This window comes from Podarcis muralis, chromosome 14, assembly GCF_964188315.1.
Source record: "Podarcis muralis chromosome 14, rPodMur119.hap1.1, whole genome shotgun sequence".
NCBI lineage: Eukaryota > Metazoa > Chordata > Lepidosauria > Squamata > Lacertidae > Podarcis > Podarcis muralis.
In genome coordinates, this window is record NC_135668.1 from 46,627,991 (window position 1) to 46,652,073 (window position 24,083).

Sequence of the window (24,083 nt, forward strand, 5' to 3'; positions counted from 1 at the left end):
GTGTAACCCAACCTCTTCTTAATGTATTCATGATGTAACTGGGATGTATTTTGCACTGTATTCTGGGACATGGAGGGAAGTTTCAAAAGTTCATGTCACCCCTTTCTCGCTGTTCAATCTCGCCTTGAACCTGTTGCGCAATAAACTTGGATCTTCTGCAGTTTGCTCCTGTCTCTGGCTGAGCTCATTTTCCTCTGCAGGGACCCGCGGACTTAGTCCGACGAGCTGGGTGGCAGAGCAGCCTCGCACCCAGACTTTAACCCATTCCGGTACTTCCAGGTTCGGCGTGGTGTGCAACCCAAAAACCCACAACCTGAAGTGTCTGTAACCCGAGGTATGATTGTATTATATCAGGGGTGGCCAACTCCCAAGAGGCTGTGTGATCTACTCAGAGTTAAAAACTGACAGTGATCAACCCACTTTTTGGGGGTTCAGGTCAAAGTTGTTTTTTAGGAACAAGGAAGGCCTGTTTTTTAGGGGAGCCAAAGTTGTTGATCTACCAGCGTTCAACCACAGATGTTCAGTGATCTACCGGTAGGTCACAATCTACCTGTTGGACGTGCCTGTACAGTGGTACCTCAGGTTACATACACTTCAGGTTACAGACTCCGCTAACCCAGAAATAGTACCTCGGGTTAAGAACTTTGCTTCAGGATGAGAACAGAAATCGTGCTCCAGCGGCGCAGTGGCAGCAGGAGGACCCATTAGCTAAAGTGGTGCTTCAGGTTAAGACCAGTTTCAGGTAAAGAACGGACCTTTGGAACGAATTAAGTACTTAACCCGAGGTACCTCTGTATTATATAATCAGTGAGGCAGGGTGTGTGTGTCTTGCCATCTGGGTAGCCCAGGACCTCCATATGCATTGCCTAGCTTTGTGCCCCATAGAAGTCACTGGAGCTGCTGACACAGGGTTTTCCCATAAGGAGATCCTTATTCTCTCTCCCAGTTCTTCCCGCAACACATTTTCACTCTGCTTATGGCACCGTGGGGTCTTCTGGCCTGCATGTGTGATCTGATCTCTTGAAGGCTGGTGGCTCCAACCTGCTCCATCTTGCAGCTTGTGGGGTTTTTTTCCCCCTACGTGGGTTTTGTGGGTAGTATTGCACATGTAGCTGTTGGGTAGTGATGGTAAGATATACTTGCAGATAAAATACCAGTGAACCGATAAGCAATAAAAGAACCCGCTGATCCCAAAGACAGCTCAATGCTTTGCGCAACTGGATGGGGAAATTCGTTGCCGCAAGTTTGCTTACGTAGCCATTTGTTTCTTTCTGGAGAAAGATTGGCTTAATGCAGGATGCGGGGCATGCAAAGGTTGCGGTTGGCTAATAGATGGAAGTGGAAAGTCATATTTTTGTCTGGGTTAACCACTGGATGTTGAAGCAGCTAGGAGTTGCTTCTGCTTCTGAATCTCCCATGGACAGCTAGCCGGCTGTTCAACATCTCAAGAGCCAGTGTGGTGTAGTGGTTAAGAGCGGTAGACTCGTAATCTGGGGAACCGGGTTCGATTCCCCGCTCCTCCACATGCAGCTGCTGGGTGACCTTGGGCTAGTCACACTTCTCTGAAGTCTCTCAGCCTCACTCACCTCACAGAGTGTTTGTTGTGGGGGAGGAAGGGAAAGGAGAATGTGAGCCGCTTTGAGACTCCTTCAGGTAGTGATAAAGCGGGATATCAAATCCAAACTCCTCCTCTTCTTCTTCTCAAGAGTGAGTGTCTGCTGTTAATTGATTTCAACCCCACCTTTCTCTCCAAGGAGTACAGGGCTTTCCCCCCTCCTACAACAACCCTGTGAGGGAGGTTAAGAGGCTGTGACTGGCCCAAGTTCACCCACTGAGCTTCAGGACCGAGTGGGGATTTGAACCCTGATCTCCCAGGTCCTGGTCCGACACTCTAACCACTGTACCACACTGGCTCCCTAGAGTCCTTCTGCTATGGGGCTGCTCTATAAATTAAGTAGGCAAATAGGGAAAGCCAAATCTCACTCTGAGAAGGATCTGAAACATTTTCCTGGAAGCTTGAATTTGTTTAATTCTGGATTGTTTCCTTTGATGTTTTAATGTGTTGTAAAGCGCTTTGAGATTTTTTTCTTTAAAATATAAAGATGCATAGAAATGAAATCAACAGCAACAACACCACTGGAGGAAAACATGGTGCCTGGTTTTCTGTTGTGGTGATCACAACCTAGGTTTAAGATGGCATTTGGCGATTAGCTTATACATACCACCAGGCACCCCCAAACTCAGCCTTCCAGCTGTTTTGGGACTACATTTCCCATCATCCCTGACCGCTGGTCCTGTTAGCTAGGGATGATGGGAGTTGTAGTCCCAAAACATCTGGAGGGCCAAGTTTGGGGGTGCCTGTGTATGACTTTCTAGCCCTGGTTGTGTCCCTCCAGATGTTGTTGGACTCCCATCAGCCCCAGTCAGCATGGCCAGTGGCCAGAGATGATGGGGCAACATCTGGAGAGCCACAGATTCCCTTTCCTGGGTCTAGTAGGCCAGCAATGCATTCACTTTTAAGAGTCTTGTCAGAAGAGGAGAAATCTATTCCTTTTGGGATACTTCTCACTATGATTAGTAGTAGTACATTCACACACTGCTTTTCCAGGTTGAGGTGGTTTTCTCACCCTCCCTTTCCCCTTTTATCCTCAAAACAACCCTGTGAGGTAGATTAGGCTGGGAGGCTGTGACTGGTCACCTGGCGAGTCCATCTCCTTCCTTTAAGTTGTCACCCACGGTTTCTAGGCTTTTTGAATGCAGTTAAAAAATAATAATCTTTTGTTTATGGCTTTTTCTGCAGAGCTACTGTACAAAGTACCGCTCTGTTTAGTTTATCAGAATTAACAAAGGCAGAAGCATTAACAATGATGTCAAAAGCCAGTTAAGAACATGACTATTTTTAGCTGGCCTTAAAATTAATACTGCTGCCGTTGTTCCTTCTGATTATTCAGAGCCTTGCTGGAGGCCTCTGAACAGTTCCTGGGACTCGCAATTGAGGAGACTGTGGTTGTGCTAAGCTCCTGGTTGCAGGTTTCCCATCTTTCAGGTTTCCCATTGTGACAGCACCATTGGTCATTGTGACAGCAGGTAGGCCTTTGGCCTGGTCCAGCATGGCTTGTCTGATTTTATTTTTATTTTTCTATACCGCCCTATACCTGAAGGTCTCAGGGTGGTTCACATGTTCTTCAGACCACCTCCTTCCTCTATCTGTATCTCCCTTTAATTCTGAAGTTCCTTCTTTCAGTTAAGACAACCAGTGGAGGATAAGACAAGTGGCTACTAAGCACGACACCTACATTCTATGCCCACCTCGCTGGTGGTGTCACCACTAGGGGCTGCCTAGTTGGTGCTGATGCATAACAGGGCCTTTTGGGTGGTGGCTCCCCCTTTGTGGAGCATATCTGTGATTGTATCTGAATGGATTGAGGAAATGTAGTCCATGGTAACTATGACTGAGCTAAAAGAATACATATAAACCAGCCTAAGATTTACGGGAAAATGGACGTTTTTTGTAATGTTTTGGAACAAGAAGATCAGTGATAACTTTATCAATATCCAACAATTCTGCAGCGATTCTGGTTTTTAAGCAATTCTTGGTTTTATCTGCATGCTGCCTTGAATCCCATCAGGGGGAAAGGTGGAGAACAGACGAATGAATAAATGAACGAATACTTTCTGCTGCTTTCAACCTGTAAAAACATTTATTTATGCTCTTCATTTTATTTAATAATATATCTATATATGAAAGATAAGCTTTTAACACTAGCTTACGTTTAGAATACTTTTTTTTTTTTAAAAAAGGTGTGTTTTTGATGCATTTGCATCCTTTGGGACGAAGGGCGAGATATTGAGGAAATAATAACATGCATGCCTTTTCCTTTTCTGTCTCCCAGAAAAATGGATCCATCTGCTCCTGGCTTTCAGGGGGCCCAGCCTCCTCCTTACACCGAGACAACCGGCATCCATTCTGCTCCCTACCCCCAGCCCTATCCCGTCCCGGGGCCAGGGCCTGGACCAAATATGAAAGGCCAACAGGCACCGCCATATGGCATGCAACCTGGAGTCATAGGAGGTCCCCAACCAGGTAAGCCTTCAACTGCACCATCTTGGTCCACTTACGCCCCACTTTCCTTCCGTCCGGAAGATTGAAGGCTATAAATATAAGGTCCCCCGGTACCCTCTGAGCAGAACTGGAGCCCACCAGTGCTCTAAATCAACAGCGCTACGATACCTCTTTAAACAGCCACGACTCCCCCCAAGGAATCCTGGGAAGTGTAGTTTGTTGAGGGTGCTGGGAGTTGTTCAGAGGTCCTTGTTCCCCTCACAGAGCTTCGGTTCCCTAGGAATTGGGATTGGTGTTTAAAGCACTCTGGGAACTGTAGCTCCATGAGGGGAACAAGGGCCTCCGAACAACTCCCAGCACCCTCAACAAACTACACTTCCCAGGATTCCTTGGGGGGAGTCGTGGCTGTTTAAAGAAGTAGCTGTCAAGGACTGGACTGAGGAGGAATGGTGGAGACCGCCCTCCCCTCCTGAACCTTCCTGAGGAGGACAGTATAGATTCAGAACAGTGGTTTGCAGAAGGGCATCGTTCAGAGGCTGCAGAGGGGAGAAGCTGGGAAATATTGGGAGAGGGGCAGAAAGAAGAAGCAGCACCAGGGGAGAGGCAGCCGACAGACTCAGTGTTTTTAGAAAGCATTTCGGACCCCTCACTCTCTCAGGACCCGGCGGGCATTGAGAGTAGGAGAACAGAAAACTCAGAGGCAGAAAGCACAGATCAGCCAGCACAGGGGTGATGTAGAATAGGAGAGATGGAGCGGGTGGGACTTGGAGCAACGCTATTGTCTAAGAGAGATGACATTTCTACATCTCTCTCTGTGAATATTAAATACAGTGGTACCTTGGTTCTCTAACTTAATTCGTTCGACTCCCAAAACCATCCAAAAACCAAGGCGCGGCTTCTGATTGGCTGCAGGAGCTTCCTGCACTCAAGCAGAAGTTGCATCGGATATTTGGCTTCTGAAAAATGTTCGAAAACCGGAACACTTACTTCCGGGTTTGTGGCGTTCGGGAGCCGATTTGTTTGGGAGCCAAGCCGTTTGAGTACCAAGGTACCACTGTAAAAGACTCGGTATGAACTCTTCTTGTTTCTCTACTTGGCTGCCACCATGGGAGGGATAGGATTCCTTGAAGCGACAGTAGCGTAGTGCTTTAAACGCACAGTGCAAACGAGACCCCAGGCCTTTATAACATCAGCACGTGCCCCTCAGACTGAACCCCATAACCCTCCAGACACAGCTGGACTGCAGCTCCCATCATGGTCTCTGACCGTCGCCCAGGCTGAGCTGCAGCCCAGCAACATCCCCTGTTCCCTTCTTGGGGGTTCAGCCATGTCGGCATCTGAAAGCCAGGAGCCAAGACAGAAGAGGAAGCCTCTTGCATCCTCCTTGAGATGGTTCGTTTTGATTTCCCATTGGGGTGGCTTTTCTCCCGGCGGATCTGAGCTTCTGGCGAGCTGGTTATGCAAGGCACTTTCGCCCGGGTGTTGAGGAGGAAGAGGGAGTCCGAGGTTGAGCAGGAAAGGAGTGTGACCCTCTCGCCCTTGTCTCTTTGCCTCCTCTGCTGCCCCAGTTACCGTTCAGACGGTTTACGTCCAGGCACCGCTGGTCTTCCACGACCGTCCTGTCCAGATGAACTGCCCTGCGTGTCAAAAAACCATTTTGACGCGCCTCTCGTTCACCTCTGGGGCGCTGACCTGGCTGGCTTGTGGCGGCCTCTTCCTGGTGGGGTAAGTAGGTCCTTGCCAGCTGCCTTTGTATGCTGATCTCTTGTATGCATTAAGCCAGGGGCTGCTGAGCTGGGACCACTGGGCATGCTGGCTGCGGCTGATGGGAGATAGGAGCCTCGCAGTTTCTTGGAGGGCTGGAGGTTGGCTGCTCCCACATTACATAGGAGGAACGTTCACAACCAAAATGTTGTTGATGATGATTATGCATATATCAACCACCTTCTCCAAGGAGCTCGAAGTGGCGTATGTGGGCTCTCCCACTCCTCATGTAATGTCCACAACAACCCTGTTAAGTAGGTTAGGCCCAGAGGCAGTTACTCGCTCAGGGTCACCCAGTGAGTTTCACAGAATCTTGGGAGTTGCCAGGGGTCCCATTTGAGGGGATGCCAGGAAACAGGGAATTAAGTTCACATGTGGTGGGGGTGTAAACATGTACAGTTTTTTTGGCAAAGGGTGTTCAAGGAGATAACAGAAATCACTGGGTTAAAGCTGACCGAGAGTCCAGAGGTAGTACTGTTATCAATTTACGATGGGACGGAAGGTTCGCAGGCTATGAAGGCCTCACTCACAAATTTATTGACAGCTGCCTGAATTATGATAGCTAGGAAGTGGAAGGGGAAAGCAGAATATAAAATGGAAGAATGGTATAGAGAGGTGTGGGATATAGCTATTAATTATAAATTAACACGTGCCATTAAGGTAAGGGAGAAATGATTTTGAGGAGATATGGAGGGCGTTTGTAGAATTTGTACTGTTAAAACGGAAAGGGGTCAAAGCCATTGCAAGAGGTGTTGAAATTTTGGGAGCTTGGATAGTTACAATGGAAGAGTCTTGATGGTGGGGTGCACATTTTTATTCTTATTTATTTATGATTAATAACTTTGTAAAAATTAATGTAAATACAGTCATACCTCGGGTTGAAGTAGCTTTGAGTTGAGCATTTTTGGGTTGCGCTCCACAGCGACCTGGAAGTAACCGAACGCATTACTTCCAGGTTTCGCCGCTCGCGCATGCGCTCAAAATAACATCACGTGCATGCACGGAAGCGGCGAATCGCGACCCGCAGACATGGGTTATGTTCGCTTCAGGATGCGACCGGGGCTCCAGAACAGATCCCGTTCGCATCCAGAGGTACCGCTGTAAAGGTATAAAATATAAATAAAAGAATGAATAAAAAGGGGGGGTCCCCAAAGAGTCATCCGCTCCAACCCCTTGCAATGCAGGAATCAGGGGCAAGCGGGGATTTGAACTCCCAGGTCCTAGTCAGACACACTAACCACTTAAGAGGGTTAGACAAATTCATTGAGGAAAAGCCTATCTGTGGCTCCCAGCCATGATAGCTTTGCCCTTCCTCCACAGTTGGAGGCATCAGTGCTTCCAAACAGTGGCTGGAGACCACGGCGAGTCCTGTTTCCCGGTTTCCCACAGGCACCTGGTTGGCCATTGCAAGAACAGGATGCTGGACTAGATAATAATAATAATAATTTATTATTTATACCCCGCCCATCTGGCTGGGTCTCCCCAGCCACTCTGGGCAGCTTCCAACAAAATATTAAAAATACAGTAAAACATCAAACATTAAAAACTTCCCTAAACAAGGTTGCCTTCAGATGTCTTCTAAAAGTCAGATAGTTATTTATTTCCTTGACATCTGATAGGAGGGTGCCACCACCGAGAAGGCCCTCTGCCTGGTTCCCTGTAACTTGGCCTCTCACAGTGAGGGAACCGCCAGAAGGCCCTCAGAACTAGACCTCAGTGTCCAGGCAGAACGATGGGGGTGGAGACGCTCCTTCAGGTATACTGGGCCGAGGCCGTTTAGGGCTTTCAAGGTCAGCACCGACACTTTGAATTGTGCTCGGAAAGGTACTGGCAGATGGGCTAGTGGCCTGATCCAGCAGACCTCTTCTTGCATTCTTAAGCTCTCTGCCTTGCTTGGTGAGTGAGTGATAAGGCCCTTTTGATACACCAGCTGCAGAAGACCAGGGATGCTTGTGCGCGCGGAAGTTTGCATAGACGCTCCATCCACAGAACAGGAGTAAGATGCGATGGTGCTGTATTGCATTAGGAAACTGCCTCGAGCTGAGCCGGAAGGGCCGTACGCCTTGCTCAGTATTCTTAGCACCTGTAGCCGTGTTACTGATCTTATCCGGAAACGGCAGTCACAGAGTACCTGGGGCAAGAGTCTGTGTTCTGAAGGCTGCCTGCTTTCTCTCGACAGGTGTGTCGCTGGCTGCTGCCTCATCCCCTTCTGCGTGGATTCGCTTCAAGACGTTGACCACTACTGTCCCAGCTGCAACGCTCTTGTCGGCACCTACAGGCGTCTCTGAGCAACATTAGGCGCGCGCTTTTTAAAATACATGCTTTTTTTCCTTTTCTGGAGTTCATGGAAATAATTTTTTCCGCTGTGCCTTTATTTGCCTCTGAAGATTTGGGTGCAAGAAGAACCTTTGGCCAAGAAGTGGGATGTGTTCCTCCAGCAAGTGCATGTTCTTTCTTGCAAAAATCATGCCTGCATTGTCCACGGAAAAGTGTTGAACTGGTGCAGCGTCTTAATTCATCTTTGCACTTTGGCACTGTCCCCCATTCTCCTCCTATTTTGGCATTAAGAGGAAGCGTTGCAATTGGAAACCTCAATGATATTTCTCTCTCTCTGTTTGTGTGTGTAAATTGCTAAGGCCTTTTATGCAGCCTGAAGAGACACTTGGTTCCAAAATTCTCTCTCCCTGGGGAATGTTGATGAGATCCCTGTGGAAAAATAAATCCCGTTTTTTAAAGGTAGCTTCTAACAAAATGAGACACTTCAGGGCTTCTGTAGCAACTGATTTGAAGTTGGTGGCCAGGTTTTTTAATTTTGCAGGGGTCCTCAGAACCTCAGCTTGCCTCTTCAACTTCAGAGAAGTGCCCTTGTTTGCTACCCAGGCGCCCCAAAATCTGTTTTTGTATTCATTTGGAGCTTTATATAAGTGCTTCGAGATTTCCGAAGCAATTTTAAATTAGTGCCGAGAAGTAAATGTGAGGAAATAGGTTCCAGGCCTAGAATTTTGTCTTTCTGACCCAAATGATCATCTTTCTGCTAAGAGTCAAAGATCTCAGTGCCTCAGATCCTTCCCTCCTTTTTACATGTTTGGCTAGAACAGGACCAGCTTCTGATGTATCCATAGAGTATAGAGCAAATCTTAGGGAAAATAATGTCCAGATAGGTGATCTAGATAAACCGATGCTGTGAATGTTGAGGCTATATTCTCTGTTGGGGCGGCTATCGGAAATTTCCTGCTCCAGTGACCTGACAGGAGAAAACCTCCGCTTTTCTTTCGTCCCTACGGGCAAGTTGCAGGCCAGGCGAGCAGCTGCCAAACGAGTTCATCGCAAGCGCCCTTTGAAAGCAGATGTAACAATGATGGAGATACTTGAAACCTACTTCTATTCTGAACTAAAAGTACAACGCATTAGAGAGCTGAAGACTTGCCTGCAGGAATTGTGGGTAGTAGCATTGGATAGATGCTTTTATTTCTCTTTTAACGAGCAGGATGCAGCTTGCAAAAGACTCTTAGCTCTGCCGCTGCAGATCTGGGCAAGTTTTATCTACACCAGATTTGCCCCACCTAAGCCTGGAAGGAAAGCAGACCGCTGGAGATTTTTAAATACATTGTTTTTTTTGGTGTGTGTTTTATTTTGCATAGGCTATACACACGTGATCTAGTTTGAATTAAACAACGGTTTCGTCCTCTAAATAAAAAGGTGCATCTTGTAAATTGGCTGTTAATGCTGGTTCTGTGCAGGATGAAGCCATCAGTGGCTCCTAACTCGGATGGCTGTGTTGCAGGGGCGGCATGCTTTGGAGGATGAGTTGCAGGAGGGGAGAGCGCGCTGTTGCACTGCAGTCCTCTTTGCAGGCTCCCACTTGGCCGCTGGGAAAACAGGATGCTACAGGAGATGGGCCATTGGTCTGATCCAGCAGCCTTCTGTTATTGTGTTCTGGCATTATTGCAGGTCTGGAGGGGAGGGTTCGTGGCCTTCCAGAGCCTCAAGACCTCAATAAATCAGCCTGGAAAGCCATTCCTGACCCGCACCCTGGCCTGAGGTCTCCCACCCACCCACCCTGGCGTGGAAACTTTTCACAGATACCTGTCTGATTTCCTCATCCAGCAGGCTCTTCCTACTTTAGATTTCGCTTTCTGAATTGGGGTATGGTGTGCTTTTGAGATCTGCAGGCGGAAAACTTTTTCTCCCATCTCTTAAGTAAGGCAGCTCTATAGCAAATCTCTCTCACAGCTGAAGCCAAGCAGCCCTTTGGGGGGGGGCAGACATCTGCTATGAGAGAGACTTTGCCCTCAAGCAGCTGGTGCTTGCAAAATGCAGGTCCCCCCCCCCATCAGATGAGGGAGAAAGGTGGGTTTTTCCACCTGGCACTTGGGGGGGGGGAGGGATTTTGGCAGGCAGGACAACCCACCTGCCAGACATGTGGTTTTATTGTGAGGTCATGTGACTGGCAGGTGTGCTGCCCCACCCACCTGTCAAAGCTGGACCTGGGCTGCGACCAGGATAAAGATCTGATCACCGGAGCCAAAAAGGTTCCCCACCCGTGTCCTAGAGGAACTGGCGTGGAAAGGATGGGGGGGGGGGTGATGCTGGAACAGATGGTACTTTGGTCTGATGCAGCAAGGCAGGTCTTCTCTGCTGCTGCTGAAAATAAGCTATTTTGCCACATTCGTACAGAGGATGGGGAAGGCTCTCCTCTCCATCTGCCCACCTTCCCTCCCCTTTATCATGTCTTAATGCAGTTAATAATAATTTATTATTTATACCCCACCCATCTGGCTGGGTTTTCCCAGCCACTCTTGGCGGCTTCCAACAAAATATTAAAAATACAGTAAAACATCAAACATTAAAAACTTCCCTAAACAGGGTTGCCTTCAGGTGTCTTCTAAAAGTCAGAGAGTTGTTTATATCCTTGACATCTGATAGGAGGGTGCCACCACCGAGAAGGCCCTCTGCCTGGTTCCCTGTAACCTCGCTTCTCGCAGGGAGGGAACCGCCAGAAGGCCCTCGGAGCTGGACCTCAGTGTCTGGGCTGAATGATGGGGGTGGAGAAGCTCCTTCAGGTATACTGGGCCGAGGCCGTTTAGGGCTTTCAAGGTCAGCACCAGCACTTTGAATTGTGCTCAGAAAGGTATTGGCAGCCTTCAACCTGGAATAATGGAGGTAACAGAGGAGCATTCTCCTTGCCACACCACATGAAACCGGTCACTCATGCGTCCTTTCACTTGGGATGCTGCAATTTGCATCTCTGTGTCTCCAGCCTTGGCCTTAAGTTTCATGCAGGCCCAATTGGGAAAAAGAGGTTTGGATGACCAGCGTGTGCCCTGCTGAGTTAGGGCCCCTTCCAACAGCTTCCCATTTAAGAATGGGTTTCCCCTTTGATTAGAATCTCCCATGCTGATCACATGCTCTTGAAATCATGTGACGTTTGACCTCAGGGTTGCCACAGAAGGGGATTTCCTAGCTTTGTTTGTTCCAGCTATCATGGGACTGTTCCTCGCATGACACTAAAAAGTTCAGAGCTTTGGTTGAAAACAAATTATCTTTGCTACCTTTGTCAGAAGACCATAGAAAAAGCTATCTAATCTACAGCCCCATGGCCACTTACAGTTATTAAAGCACAGAGTTACCTAAGCCTATTCATAAACACAGAAGTGCAACTTACAATTGTCCACAAAACCCACACATTTCACCTCGCTAAACCCAAATTAAACCACACACCCAAGGGGTTACAATAAGTCCAGTATTCCCATGCCGGGGAGATAAAACCTTCCACCTCTGTATACAGCAACCCTACTGTTATTTTCTGCAGGTTTACAAAGAACGAGGACAGTTCTCCAAACAAAAAGGTTTTTACTGAAAGCTCTTTCCATGAGTCATTACAAAAATACCAAAGTAAATTTCGATCTATTTAACTTTAGAGAATTGTATTTACAAAAAAAATAAATAACTTTATTCTAAGAAAAGACGTGTCTTTAAAAAAAAAGAAAAAAAAGTCAGCAACATAATTCAAAGTCTGCTGTTCCAAGCTCCTGGAGTGAGCATTTAGATGCACTGATAAGTTTGATTTTCCTTCCAGCTTAGCTTTGGTAAAATGACTGTGGAGAACACAAGAATTGTGGGTTTTTGTTGCAGATCCTTTCCAATTAAAAGAACACAACGGCTGGGGGGCGGGGGAGAGGAGAAAGGACCTTAGACAGAAACGATTAGGCTGAATTTTCCTTTTTGGAACCACAACAAAAAAGCATTTTGCCTACAACTGGGAGTGATTCTTTCATCCACAGGGTTAAATATATATGTATCTTATGGTATAGGGTAAAGTTCTTGGGAATAATAAAACAAACCCCCATCTTCCTACGGCCAAGAACAAAAACCACCTGGTCTTCCATTTTCATTTTTCCCCTCCATCCTCAAAACAAGCCAGAATTGCTCTAGATAAATGTATGCAATAAGCATGTTTTATCAGAATAGAAGGGAAATCCCTCGCTCCTCTCCCCCCATGCCAGCATGTGACAATTCTGCTCGTGGTGTTAAAGTTTTGGACTGTGCTATTCCTATCCTCTATTTAGCCATCCTCTATTTAGCCATCCTAAAGTTTTCTCCCATTGAGATGCTGGGTTTTCAAAAGGAAATTATCCAGTCTCTTCAAGAGCTGCTTGCCACAAAAACCAGGATGGCTGAGCAATGTTTTAGGCACAAATTCAGCCAGGCCTCCTCCAAGGACTCAATTTGGTCGTGGCCAACGGGGTCAGAGGGGACTCAGACCAGCAGCATCCGAAGGGCCAAAATATAGCCACCCCTGCTCTAGGTAAATAGATGGGATTGGGGCTCAAAGAAACAACCTGTCCATCGCTATTGCTATGCTTGAAAACTAACCCTTTAAAAGGTCGGGAAAGTGTAGAGAAGAGGAGAGAAGTAGATTTTGTGCCTGTCGTGCCTCCATTACGTTGCAAGGAGTGGAATTGTTTGGCTGGAGTTTCTTGGGCAATGGATTTTGGCAGATGCTGCCGTCTTCCTCCGTGTTTGCTTCGCCAGTCCTCTTCTGAGCTGCACCCCCAGCGAGAGAAGCCGCGAACCAGGCGTTAAACCAAGCCAGAGTCTTTGGCCATGCTGTAGAACATGCCTCTCTTCTGGATTAGGCTGGCAGGGGAGCCATATTCCGCAATTTCACCCTTGTCAAGGACAATCACCCTAAAACAAAACAGAAATGTAGTCAGCACATTTACAGTTCCAGAATTCAGAGGTGCAGGGCCTGTTTTGATTCTCTGCTGGAAGTCAATGGGAGCCAAGGGGAAAATAGGGGACAGAAGCTAATCCCCGACTCAGCATGCCATGCACAGGGATAACCTGCAAATACAAGTACAAATCATAGAGGGTAAGGCTATCCATGGCTGTGTTCTCCCTTCACTATCAGAGGCAAGATGTTGGGAATCACAACTGGGGAGCCTTCTGGTCCCGCTTGCAGGCTTCCCACGGGCGTCTGGCTGAAGAAGAAGAAAAAGAGTTTGGATCTGATATCCCGCCTTTCACTCCCTTTAAGGAGTCTCAAAGCGGCTAACATTCTCCTTTCCCTTCCTCCCCCACAACAAACACTCTGTGAGGTGAGTGGGGCTGAGAGACTTCAGAGAAGTGGTCACCCAGCAGCTGCATGTGGAGGAGCAGGAAGCGAACCCGGTTCACCAGATTACGAGTCTACTGCTCTTAACCACTACACCACACTGCGAGGGCACCATGCCAGACTAGATGGGCCACAGGCTTGATTCCGCAGAGCTGTGTCCCTGATCACTCCACACACCGACTTCCCTGCTGTTTCCCCTCCTCACATTAACCCTGCAGAGCTTCCCCTCCCCACCCTATGCAACTATGGAGCTCACTTTTCACCTTCCCCAGCCCGTTTCTTAAGCCGCCACTTCTGTTCTGCAGCCCCGTTTGCCTCAGTTTTCACCTCCACCCCATCCACTACGAGAAGTGAGGTTACGGGGAACCAGGCAGAGGACCTTCTCGGTGGTGGCACCCGCCCTGTGGAACTCCCTTCCATCAGATGTCAAGGAAATAAACAACTACAGTGGTACCTCGGGTTACATACGTTTCAGGTTACATACGCTTCAGGTTACAGACTCCGCTAACCCAGAAATAGTACCTCAGGTTAAGAACTTTGCTTCAGGATGAGAACAGAAATTGTGCTCCGGCGGCGCGGGGCCAGCAGGAGGCCCCATTAGCTAAAGTGGTGCTTCAGGTTAAGAACAGTTTCTGGTTAAGTACGGACCTCCGAAATGAATTAAGTACTTAACCCGAGGTACCACTGTATCTGACTTTTAGAAGACATCTGAAGGCAGCCCTGTTTAGGGAAGATTTTAATGTTTGATGGTTTATTGTGCTTTTAATATTCTGTTGGGAGCTGCCCATAGTGGCTGGGGAAACCTAGCCAGAGGGACGGAGTATAAATAAATAAATAGACTATTAATAATAACAATAACAATAATTTCATCTATATGCTCTCACACGAGGCAGCTGAGGAATGAAAAAGGGAGAAATTTAAGTACAGCTGGAAGTGAAGAACGCTGAGAGGGAAATGGTGACTGTTTAAAACAACATAAATAGTTTGAGTAAAGCAAGCCTGGAAGTACACTGGGAGCAAAATGGCAATTTTAAACAACAGCAGAGGTTTCAGTAAAGCAGAGCTGAAAGAACACAAATGGGTTGGTTTTTTGTTTTGTTTTTTTAAAAAAGGAGAAAGAGAGATGTATACAACACAGAAGCTAACACAATGGAGCCTTTCCAAACTCCCTCCTCCACAGACACTCGCATGGTTCATCCACTTTTACCGTGTATAGTCCATGATTGTGTTCAACCGGTGTGCTATCGTTAGGACTGTGCAGCCCTCAAACTGCGTCCGGATTGTTGACTGTATGAGGTCATCTGTTTCAAGATCCACGGCCGCTGTAGCTTCATCTAAAACCAGGATTTTGGATTTCCGAAGCAAGGCTCGAGCAAGGCACACCAGCTGTCGCTGCCCAACACTGGAGACAGAGAGTAAAACATACCAACAAAAACTTTAAAAATTGAATCTCTAACAACAGTCCATTTCAGGGCCAAATACCGTATTTTTCGCTCTATAACACGCAGCTAACCATAACATGCACATCGTTTTAAGAGGAGGAAAACAAGGGAAAAAACATTCTGAATGAAACAGTGGATGTATCATTTTTGTGCTTCATGCTGTGGCCACAGACATGTGATCTGATGGTGAATTTGGGGTGACCCAATGCAAAACTCCTGAGAATCCCTGTGGATCTGTGCTTTGTAACCACGTTTTTGCACCACTGCAGCCCCAGGCAACAGTGGGTGCGTGATTTTTTTGGTGCAGGCTGTAGCCATGGACATGTAATGTGATCTGATGGTGAATTTGGAATGACCCAATGCAAAGATCCTGAGGATCCATGCTTTGTAACCACGTTTTAAGTGGGGAGGGAAGGAAAACACAGAAGGGAAAAGGAGCACGAGAGGGGTGTGCAGAGAAGCAGCTGGCTAAGAATGCAGGAGAGGGATTTAACGGGAGGGAGGAAAGGAAGGCAAAAGTTTTCCCCCCACCCACCCACCCAAGCCAGCCCTCTCTCTCTCTCTCTCTCTCTTTCCCCCACCTGCATGTTTTCCGGCTGCCTGCGAGTCCCTAGAAAGCATTAGAGCACGGAGAGGAATTAGAAGGAAGGACGTGATCCTTTCCTTTCCCCTCTGCTTGCCTGGAGGGCAGGGGATTTCCCTGCTCTTTGTTCCATTTGAGCAAACACAGCAAGGAAACAGAAGAGGGTGGGCAGTAAGACCCTGAGGCAGAATGCAGGAAAGCAGCAGCTTCCTCTCTTCAGGCTTCCCTCCTCTGTGACGCGCGATCGGATTTTTGCCTCATTTTTGCCCCTGCACTCGCACCAGTCGGCTCCAGGGACCACACATTCGCGCAATAACACGCACAGACATATCCCCTTACTTTTTAGGAGAAAAATTCTGCATGTTATAGAGAGAAAAATACAGTAGCTAATTAATAATGTTTTTAAAGATCATACTTGAATTAGCCACTTTCACTTTTATTTTGAAAAGAAAAAGCAGCTGCAAATGTGCGCCCATGATCTGGGACCCAGAAAAGGCCAACCTTGTAAAACAACAAAATCTAAACAGCTTATTTAAAAGCTACTGCAAAGCTCAATTCAACAGTCTCTTTCGAAAAATATCTAACATTCCTTACTATTCTATGTCCAACAGGAGGCAGAAACCTGCATTCTGTGGTCATGAGGAAAACGACCAAATAGATTCTCTGTTAAAAAGCCGAGCAAAACCCTAAGAACCAGATTTTGCAGGATTTCGCTTTGGATTCCAGTACAGTCGTACCTTGGAAGTTGAACAGAATCCGTTCCGGAAGTCCATTCGACTTCCGAAACGTTCGGAAACCAAAGCACAGCTTCTGATTGGCTGTAGGAAGCTTCTTGCAGCCAATTGGAAGCCGCGGAAGCACCTTCGGCCATTCAGCTTCCTAAAGAACGTTCGAAAGCCAGACCACTCCCGGTTTTAGATCGCTCGGGAGCTGGAAGGTTTTCAGGAGCCAAGGTACGACTATATTAGACTTAAGCAGAGACACACAAAATGAGGAGTCAGCTCTCACATACAGGGTTCCATGTGACTCGCTAAGGCAGCTTGAGTTTCTGTTTCTAATATTGCGTTTTCTGCAATTACGTGTCCTCACCCAATGCTCCTAAAGTGAGGACTCTTTTACAGCCCAAGGGAGTGTGCCCCTACAACATATTATGTGGACAAAATGTGGGTTTTGCACTTTAGGGGTTGTTTTTTTACAGTGTGGGACTTGGTTTTAAAATAAGTTTTAAAATAGTGTGGGACTTGGTTTTAAAATAAACCCAGTCAGATGGGCGGGGTACAAATAATAAATTATTATTATTATTATTATTATTATTATTATTATTATTAGTGAGAGTGAAAAGGGTATTCAGATGTTGCTACCCTCAGCCAGACTTGCACACACGGATGCTCAGGGTTCCAGAACAGCACAAAGAGATTAATGTTGTAGCTCAGTGTTTCTCAATCTTGGGTCCCCAGCTGTTGTTGGACTACAACTCCCATCAACCCTGACCACTGGTCCTGCTAGCTAGGGATGATGGGAGTTGTAGTCCAACAAACAGCTGGGGAAACCTAAAATAACGGGATTTGAAAGGAAAATAAAAAGGGGCAGATCCTGTACAATACCTGAGGTTCTCTCCGCCTTCGGAACACTCGTGGTTGAGTTTATCAGGGAGTGCCGAGACAAAGTTTTTCAAGTGAGCGAGTTCCAAAGACGTCCAGACGTCTTCATCGGAGTATTGGTCGAAAGGGTCCAGATTCATGCGCAGGGAGCCAGAAAACAAGATGGGGTCCTGTTTGGAGAACAGAAAGCCATCCATCAGGTCTGCACTGCACATTTCAGAAATTTATCCTAAGGTAGGTGTGCGGAATAGTCTACAACAGAGGTAGACAACACGGTGCCCTCAAAACGCTGCTGGCCTACAACTCCCATGCTCTCTGACTGCTGGTCATTCGGAGAGGGGCTGATGGGAGCCAGAACCCCATTTCCTCTCTCTACCTACACGCAACTGCTTCCAATGCACAAACCGCTTGAGCCACAAGCGAAGTGCCCTCCAAGAGACCTCCTTCCTGCCTGGGTATCTAGAAATCAGTCTCGGCAACAGGACTGGGCAGATCTCAGCAGAGGTCATGTCCATGGGACCAGTGGGTTACACACTAACAAGGATGCAACGTGGGTGTACTGTAGGAACCAGAGGCCACCGGTTGTGCGTCCAAATCCTTTCAGAAATTAATGTGCACATTTGCACTTTAAGAAGAAACAAGGTGAGCAAACAGATACTAGAGCATTCCTTTGTAGGCACAAGTTTAATCTCTTAGGTTCATATGTATATATCCTGTTGGCATCCGTCCGTCTTGATGAGACAGTGGAGTGTGCCTCTGGGAGTGAAGTCAAACTGCTGTGCTTGCAGCACCGAAGAGACCTCCCCATGATGCAAGCCTGGGCAGTGTGGATGGGGGTCCTGGGCTGCCCGGACGACAAGACTCCCCTCTCAGCCTAAAGGAAAGCAGAGCAAGATGCTTGGCACCAGCATGGATGCGGGAGTTGCCGGAAGGAGGCGTACAAGGCGCCGTCCAACCAACTCCAGGTTTGTGTAGGGTTTACTCCTTAGCCTTCTTCTCTTCCCCAAAGATATCCTGCAAGGCAGCAGAGGTTAGGACCAGAGTTTTCCTTCTCTTAGATGGGCTTCCTTCCCAGGTTGATGAGGCCCACTGCCCCTTAAAAAGGTAAAGGTACCCCTGACCGCTAGGTCCAGTCGTGGCCGACCCTGGGGTTGCGGCACTCATCTCGCTTTACTGGCCGAGGGAGCCGGCATACAGCTTCCAGGTCATGTGGCCAGCATGACTAAGCTGCTTTTGGTGAACCAGAGCCCATGGAAAACACCGTTTACCTTCCCGCCAGAGTGGTACCTATTTATCTACTTGCACTTTGGTGTGCTTTCGAACTGCTAGGTTGGCAGGAGCAGGGACAGAGCAACGGGAGCTCACCCCATCGCGGGGATTCGAACCGCCGACCTTCTGATCGGCAAGTCCTAGGCTCTGTGGTTTAACCCACAGTGCCACCCGCATCCCTACCTGCCCCTTACATGTGTGCAAAAAAATGGGGCCCCACCCTCCATCTACAGAGCAGAGACCATTTGAAAGTAAATTCATCAAGAACGTATCTGAGCCAACACAAAAGCTGGGCTTGCCCTTTGCTCATGCCAGCAAAGACCAACTCCCTCCCGAAACCGCCTTGATCAGCCATCTGACACGGCCTTGCAAATATTTGCTTCCCCTCTGCGTTTGCGTTCTCTCTCTTGGCACCACCTGAAATGCTTTGGCAGAGAAGCCGCATATGAATGAAGGAAGCAAATAAAACCAGGCACCCATTAAGATCCGTGGACTCAAGCCTGTAACGAGGCGGCATCAGCAGTGAACACGGCCAAAGGAGCTAGAAAGCACAGCTCCTAACGAAATAGTCAAATTGTGGGCATGAGCAGAGATTCCCGCTTACCTGGGGGATAATCGTGACCTTGAAGCGAAGGTCGTGGAGCCCAATCTTTGCAATGTTGATCCCATCAATGAGAATCTCCCCTTCGGCTGCCTCGTTGATGCGGAACAAGCCGAGAGTGAGGGACGACTTTCCAGCTCCCGTTCTCCCAACGATGCCCACCTATTGAGAAGGGCAGAAGGGGGTGGGGGAGGGGAAGGAGCCACAATGCTCTTAGTTCTGGAGCCAAGAGGACGAAGGATGCAGGCAGGATCTGAAGGGGATCTTCCTGCCCATCCCCCTCCGGACTGAGGAAGGAAGAGACTTCTTTTAAGAAACCTGGACTACCAAGCTCTGCTTGGGAAACTCTGCAGCTCTGCAAAGCGGAAAAGACGCTGCCTTTGTTATGGCATGGCCAGGGAACACCTGCGGCCGAGCCAGAGCCACACAACAGCTGAAAGACTGTGGCTTTTCAACAGCTGAAAAACCACAGGTTCCCCGGCCCTGCTTTGTGGACAAAGCAGTCAGTCTTGGCACACAGGAGTCTTGGAAAACAGAACGCCCAGCCTTGAAACTGCTGTTTTACGTTTCAAGTTGCCTGAAGACACGGAGAGGCAATGGGCGAGGGGTTTGTGTGTGTGTGTCCGTCCGTCATGTCTTCAGAAAGTAACATGCCAGGCAGCCCTAAAAAAAAACCTCTCTCTTCGATACTCTTCTTGATCAAGGCTCTTTTATTGTCTCCTCTCACCTGCCACAAATTCTGCCTTTCCAGCTTTCCTTTCCACACAGCTTCTTTTCAGCCTCAGCTCTTCCTTTATTTATTAAATTTATATATGTCGCCCGGAGATCACAGGGCTGTTTACCACATTAAATGCAGAATGAAAACACAAAAATATTTACAGTAAAACAAAACCCTCCCACAAACACCTTTGAAAGGCCATAGATTTTAAAATCAGACGAAGGCCTGGTTGCAGAGGAACTGTTTTTGCCTGGCACCTAAAGATACGCAACGAAGGTGCCAGGTGAACTTCCCTGGGAAGAGAATTCCACAGATGGAGAGCCACTACAGAGAAGGCCCTGTTCTCGTGTTGCCACTCTCCAGATGTCACGTGGAGGAGGCGCAGGAAGAAGGGCCTTAGATGATGAATGCAGGGGCAGGGACTGTTCATATGCGGAGAGATGGTCCTTGAGATACTGCGGCCCTGAGCCATTTAAGGCTTTGCCGAGGTTCCATTTCCCTCCCTCCTCCCCTTTCCTACAAGAGCACCTTCTCACTCTTCTTAACTCCCCCCCCCCCCCCGGCTTCAGTGTCCATTAATGGGTCCCGGCACTCACTTTTTCTCCTCCATCTATGGTGATGTTGATGTCCCTCAGGACCAAATCCATGTTGTCCCTGTAGCGAAGGCCATAGCCTTTGAACTCCACCTTGCCTTCGTGGGGCCAGTTGCTTGGTGGGGCCGTTTGCTTAATGGTCCACTCTGCCTGAGAGAAAGAAAAAAAGCCAGGAGCTTCCATTATTAGCCTCTGATGGGCCACCTAGTAGACCCCAATAGCATGGGGGAGAACCACCTCCCATCATCCATGTCCGTAGAATGCAGTTGGAAGGGACCACAATAAACATCTAGTCCAAACCCCTCCAATGCAGGAATCTTTTGCCCAGTGTGGGGCTCAAACCTGTGACCCAGAGATTAAGAGTCTCATGCTTCCTGCTCTGCTTGTGAGCTTCCCAGAACCACGGCAGAAAACCAGGATGCTACTCAAGATGCACCTCTGGTCTGACTTAGCAGGGCAGCTATTCCACTATTCGGTGACTTCCCTTCTTCTCTTTCCATGATTCATTTTGCATATCATAAATCCTTGCATTCTTTACATAAACCAAACCATTCAGTATTCCATTATTACATCCATCATAACTTATGTACACTGTTGAATCTGCCAGCATTTTCAAGTGTACACAAATCCCCCCATATATTCAATAAACATTTTCCAATCTTCTCTAAACACACTTTCTTCTTGTTTTCTTATTCTATATATTGTCTGCAAGCTGCGCATATTCCATCAGCTTAAGTTGCCATTCTTCTTTAGTTGGGACCTTGCTCGTTTTCCATTTGGGGGCTAACGAAACACAGGCCGCAGTAGTGGCATACATAAATAGCCTTCTTCTTTTTTTGACACCTGGGAATTTCCATATGAATTATCCCCAACCAATGTACCACTACTTTATACCACCATATCACCCCCAGTCCTCTGGCATAGCAACCTGGAGCCAAATGCTACATTCTTGGCCTCAGAAACAGAGTTGCTGTGCATAGTAATAATAGCAGTAGTAATAATAATAATTTTATAATATATATAATTTATATATATATATATATATGTATATATATATATATATATATATATATATATATATACACAGTGGTGCCCCGCAAGACGAAATTAATTCGTTCCGCAAGTTTTGTCGTCTAGCGAATTTTTCGTCTTGCGAATTATTATTTAGACAAAGGAAACAAAGTCACGAGACGTTTTCGTCTTGCGAAGCAAGCCCATAGGGAAATTCGTCTTGCGAGGCAACTCGAAAACGGAAAAACCTTTCGTCTAGCGAGTTTTTTGTCTTGCGAGGCATTCGTCTTGCGAGGTACCACTGTATATATATAAATCTACGAAATATATATATAAATCTACGAAAGCATATATATATATATATATATAAATTTTATATATAATATATAATTTTATAATAATATAATTTTATTATATGCCGCTCATCTTACTGGGTTGTCCCAGCCACTAAAAAACACAATAAAGCATTGATATCTTCCCTGTACAGGGCTGCTTTCAGGTGCTTTCTAAAGGTCACCCCTGTGCAGATCATTGTTTACAATGCGCCCTCAAAACTGCAGCTAGAGGAGCGGTCTTAAACTTACCTCTTTCTCCTTCTCAGAGTATTCTTTGACTCTTTCCACAGCAACAATGTTTGTTTCCATCTCGGACGACATGCGAACCAACCAATTCAAGTAAGTGGTGATCTAACAAAAACGAACAGAGGCCCCAAATATGTGTTTTGCATACATCACAGCAAGCTGCCCATTCAAGTTCTGCCTGCTGAACACCCTTGAGGACTCATGTATAGTTTCAGATGTTATCTCCTCCTCTATCTCCGGGTAAAATTTTTGAAGCCAGGGGGGTTTTGGCAAACCATTAAAAAGTCTGCATCTTCATGAAGCACTGCCTTGTTTAACAAGGAGGTCTCAGGCATGCTGTCTTTGTTTACAGAGTTAAGAGCCAATCTGCACATGCAGAAAACGCAAGAGAGACAGGCTCAGATCAAGCAGAATTTCAGAATTGCAAGAGGAAGGACCTAATGTTTGAATGTTATTTCCCAGACTCAGAGCACAGACAGAACAGCTCTTTGTTTGGGGGCTGGAATTGTTTTATTGCAAGTACTATCTTTTTAACACAAGTATCTTACCTGGGCGGCCGGGGATGAATAAGAGAAATTCCACAGTTGGTGGAAGTCTGGTGGCTTATTTTTCCTCACCCCTGCCCACAGATTAACCATCCCAGCTCGATGAGTGGCATGGTTTTAGGGCAGCGATGGAGAACCTTCAGATGTTATGGACTACAGCATCCATCATCCCTGACCATGCTGGTGGGGGGTGATGGGAGTTGTAGTCCTAGCAATATCTGGAGGCCCAATTCCTGTACTAGGGCCAAGGGAACGAGACTGCATAGATTCTATGGGTCCACTGCCTTCGTCACACTAAGGCTGCCTCCAGCGATTGACCTCACTTTCTTGAGGAGGGAGCCTACAGCACCCTCAGTCACCTTCCCAGAAAGCAACAGGATTGCTCCCTTAACATCCCCTAACCTTTCGCTAAATGCTACCTAAAAAGCACAATTCTCTCCTTGCTGAATTATCTATGTAGCTTTACAAAACGCTTAGCCACCAAGTATGAAGAACTGCACCCCTCAAAAAGGTTTTCTTAAAAAGATTATTAGGCTTCTGCTCCAAAAGCAAACCCAGCCTGTTTTCCGTGAGCTACCTGCAGCGAATAGGAGATGGAGAGTCCAACCAGTCCAGGGCTCAGGCTATTGCGGGCGATGACGGCAAAGAGAGAGGCGAAGAGGACGATGAAGTTCCCAACGTACTCCAGCCGGACTGCAAGCCACCTGGAAGGAAAGAGGGGGCTTCTTTTAATACCCACCAGGCCCTTGCAGACCACCTGTGTGAGGACGGGCGGGGGGGGGGGGGGGAGAGAGAGATATCCCTGCAGGGCAGGGGGAGAGAGAGAAACAGGGGGAGCAGTATACACTGGTGGTCAAAATTGTGGAAACCTTTTGGAAAAAGATTTGATGGCTTGTAACACCACTTTTTTTTTGGAGTAATACCATAAAATTATGTATCAATGGAAAGATAATTTAATGAAGAATGTAACCTCAGAAATACACTTTTTCTATGATACAACGAATTTCAGTTAGGGGGGATTTGAGGAAGTCAGATAACAATTAAAGTTAAAATGGGTTTTGAAAGTAATATGTGTTTATATTTTTCTTTCTTTTTTCTTTTAGTATTGTGATGTGTGTGTTTGTGTGTGTGTGGTTTATACGTCATATTTGTTAGAAATGTGAAAATCAATAAATTTTCTGGGGGGGGGGGGGGGAGGAAATAACACTTTTTCCAAAAGGTTTCCACAATTTTGGCCACTAGTGTATATGTGCTTGTAGTTGGTTGTGAAAAGTTTGCACAGGGAATTAAAAGCTGGTCGACACTTAGGAAACAGATCCTCAGGATCAGCTGACATGCTCAAGGTGCCCCAATTTTAACTAGGGGTTAGAGTTTGGGACTCAGGAACAATTTTGCTCGCCTCCACAAATGTCCAGCAGAGGGCCTCAAATTCTGAACCAACTCCACTGGAGTGCTGTTGGAGCTGAAAGACCAATGTGTATGAAATCCCCCAGGTACAGTGGTACCTCGGGTTACAGAAGCTTCAGGTTACAGACTCTTCGGGTTACAGACTCCGCTAACCCAGAAATAGTACCTCGGTTTAAGAACTTTGCTTCAGGATGAGAACAGAAATTGTCTGGCGGTGGCGTGGCGGCAGCATGAGGCCCCATTAGCTAAAGAGGTGCTTCAGGTTAAGAACAGTTTCAGGTTAAGAA

General features: G+C 47.1%; 2 protein-coding genes across 3 annotated transcripts in view; one reads left to right on the forward strand and one right to left on the reverse strand.

Moving 5' to 3' along the window:
* LITAF (lipopolysaccharide induced TNF factor) overlaps positions 1-9,540 on the forward strand; it is a 36,208-nt gene extending 26,668 nt beyond the window's left edge. For both annotated transcript variants that reach the window (XM_028706500.2, XM_077918630.1), the window contains exons 2-4: positions 3,894-4,084; positions 5,632-5,788; positions 8,007-9,540. In XM_028706500.2, coding sequence (XP_028562333.2) covers positions 3,898-4,084; positions 5,632-5,788; positions 8,007-8,115 — 453 coding nt within the window. In that variant the 5' untranslated portion in view covers positions 3,894-3,897 and the 3' untranslated portion in view covers positions 8,116-9,540. The remainder of the gene's footprint in view (positions 1-3,893; positions 4,085-5,631; positions 5,789-8,006) is intronic.
* A 2,120-nt stretch (positions 9,541-11,660) lies between these two features.
* Positions 11,661-24,083, reverse strand: part of LOC114583978 (multidrug resistance-associated protein 1-like) — a 73,874-nt gene continuing 61,451 nt past the window's right edge. Inside the window, exons 25-31 of the mRNA XM_028705375.2 lie at positions 22,967-23,093; positions 21,848-21,949; positions 20,256-20,402; positions 18,945-19,103; positions 17,075-17,241; positions 14,653-14,847; positions 11,661-13,018 (exon numbers count right to left, since the gene is read on the reverse strand). Coding sequence (XP_028561208.2) covers positions 12,910-13,018; positions 14,653-14,847; positions 17,075-17,241; positions 18,945-19,103; positions 20,256-20,402; positions 21,848-21,949; positions 22,967-23,093 — 1,006 coding nt within the window. The 3' untranslated portion in view covers positions 11,661-12,909. The remainder of the gene's footprint in view (positions 13,019-14,652; positions 14,848-17,074; positions 17,242-18,944; positions 19,104-20,255; positions 20,403-21,847; positions 21,950-22,966; positions 23,094-24,083) is intronic.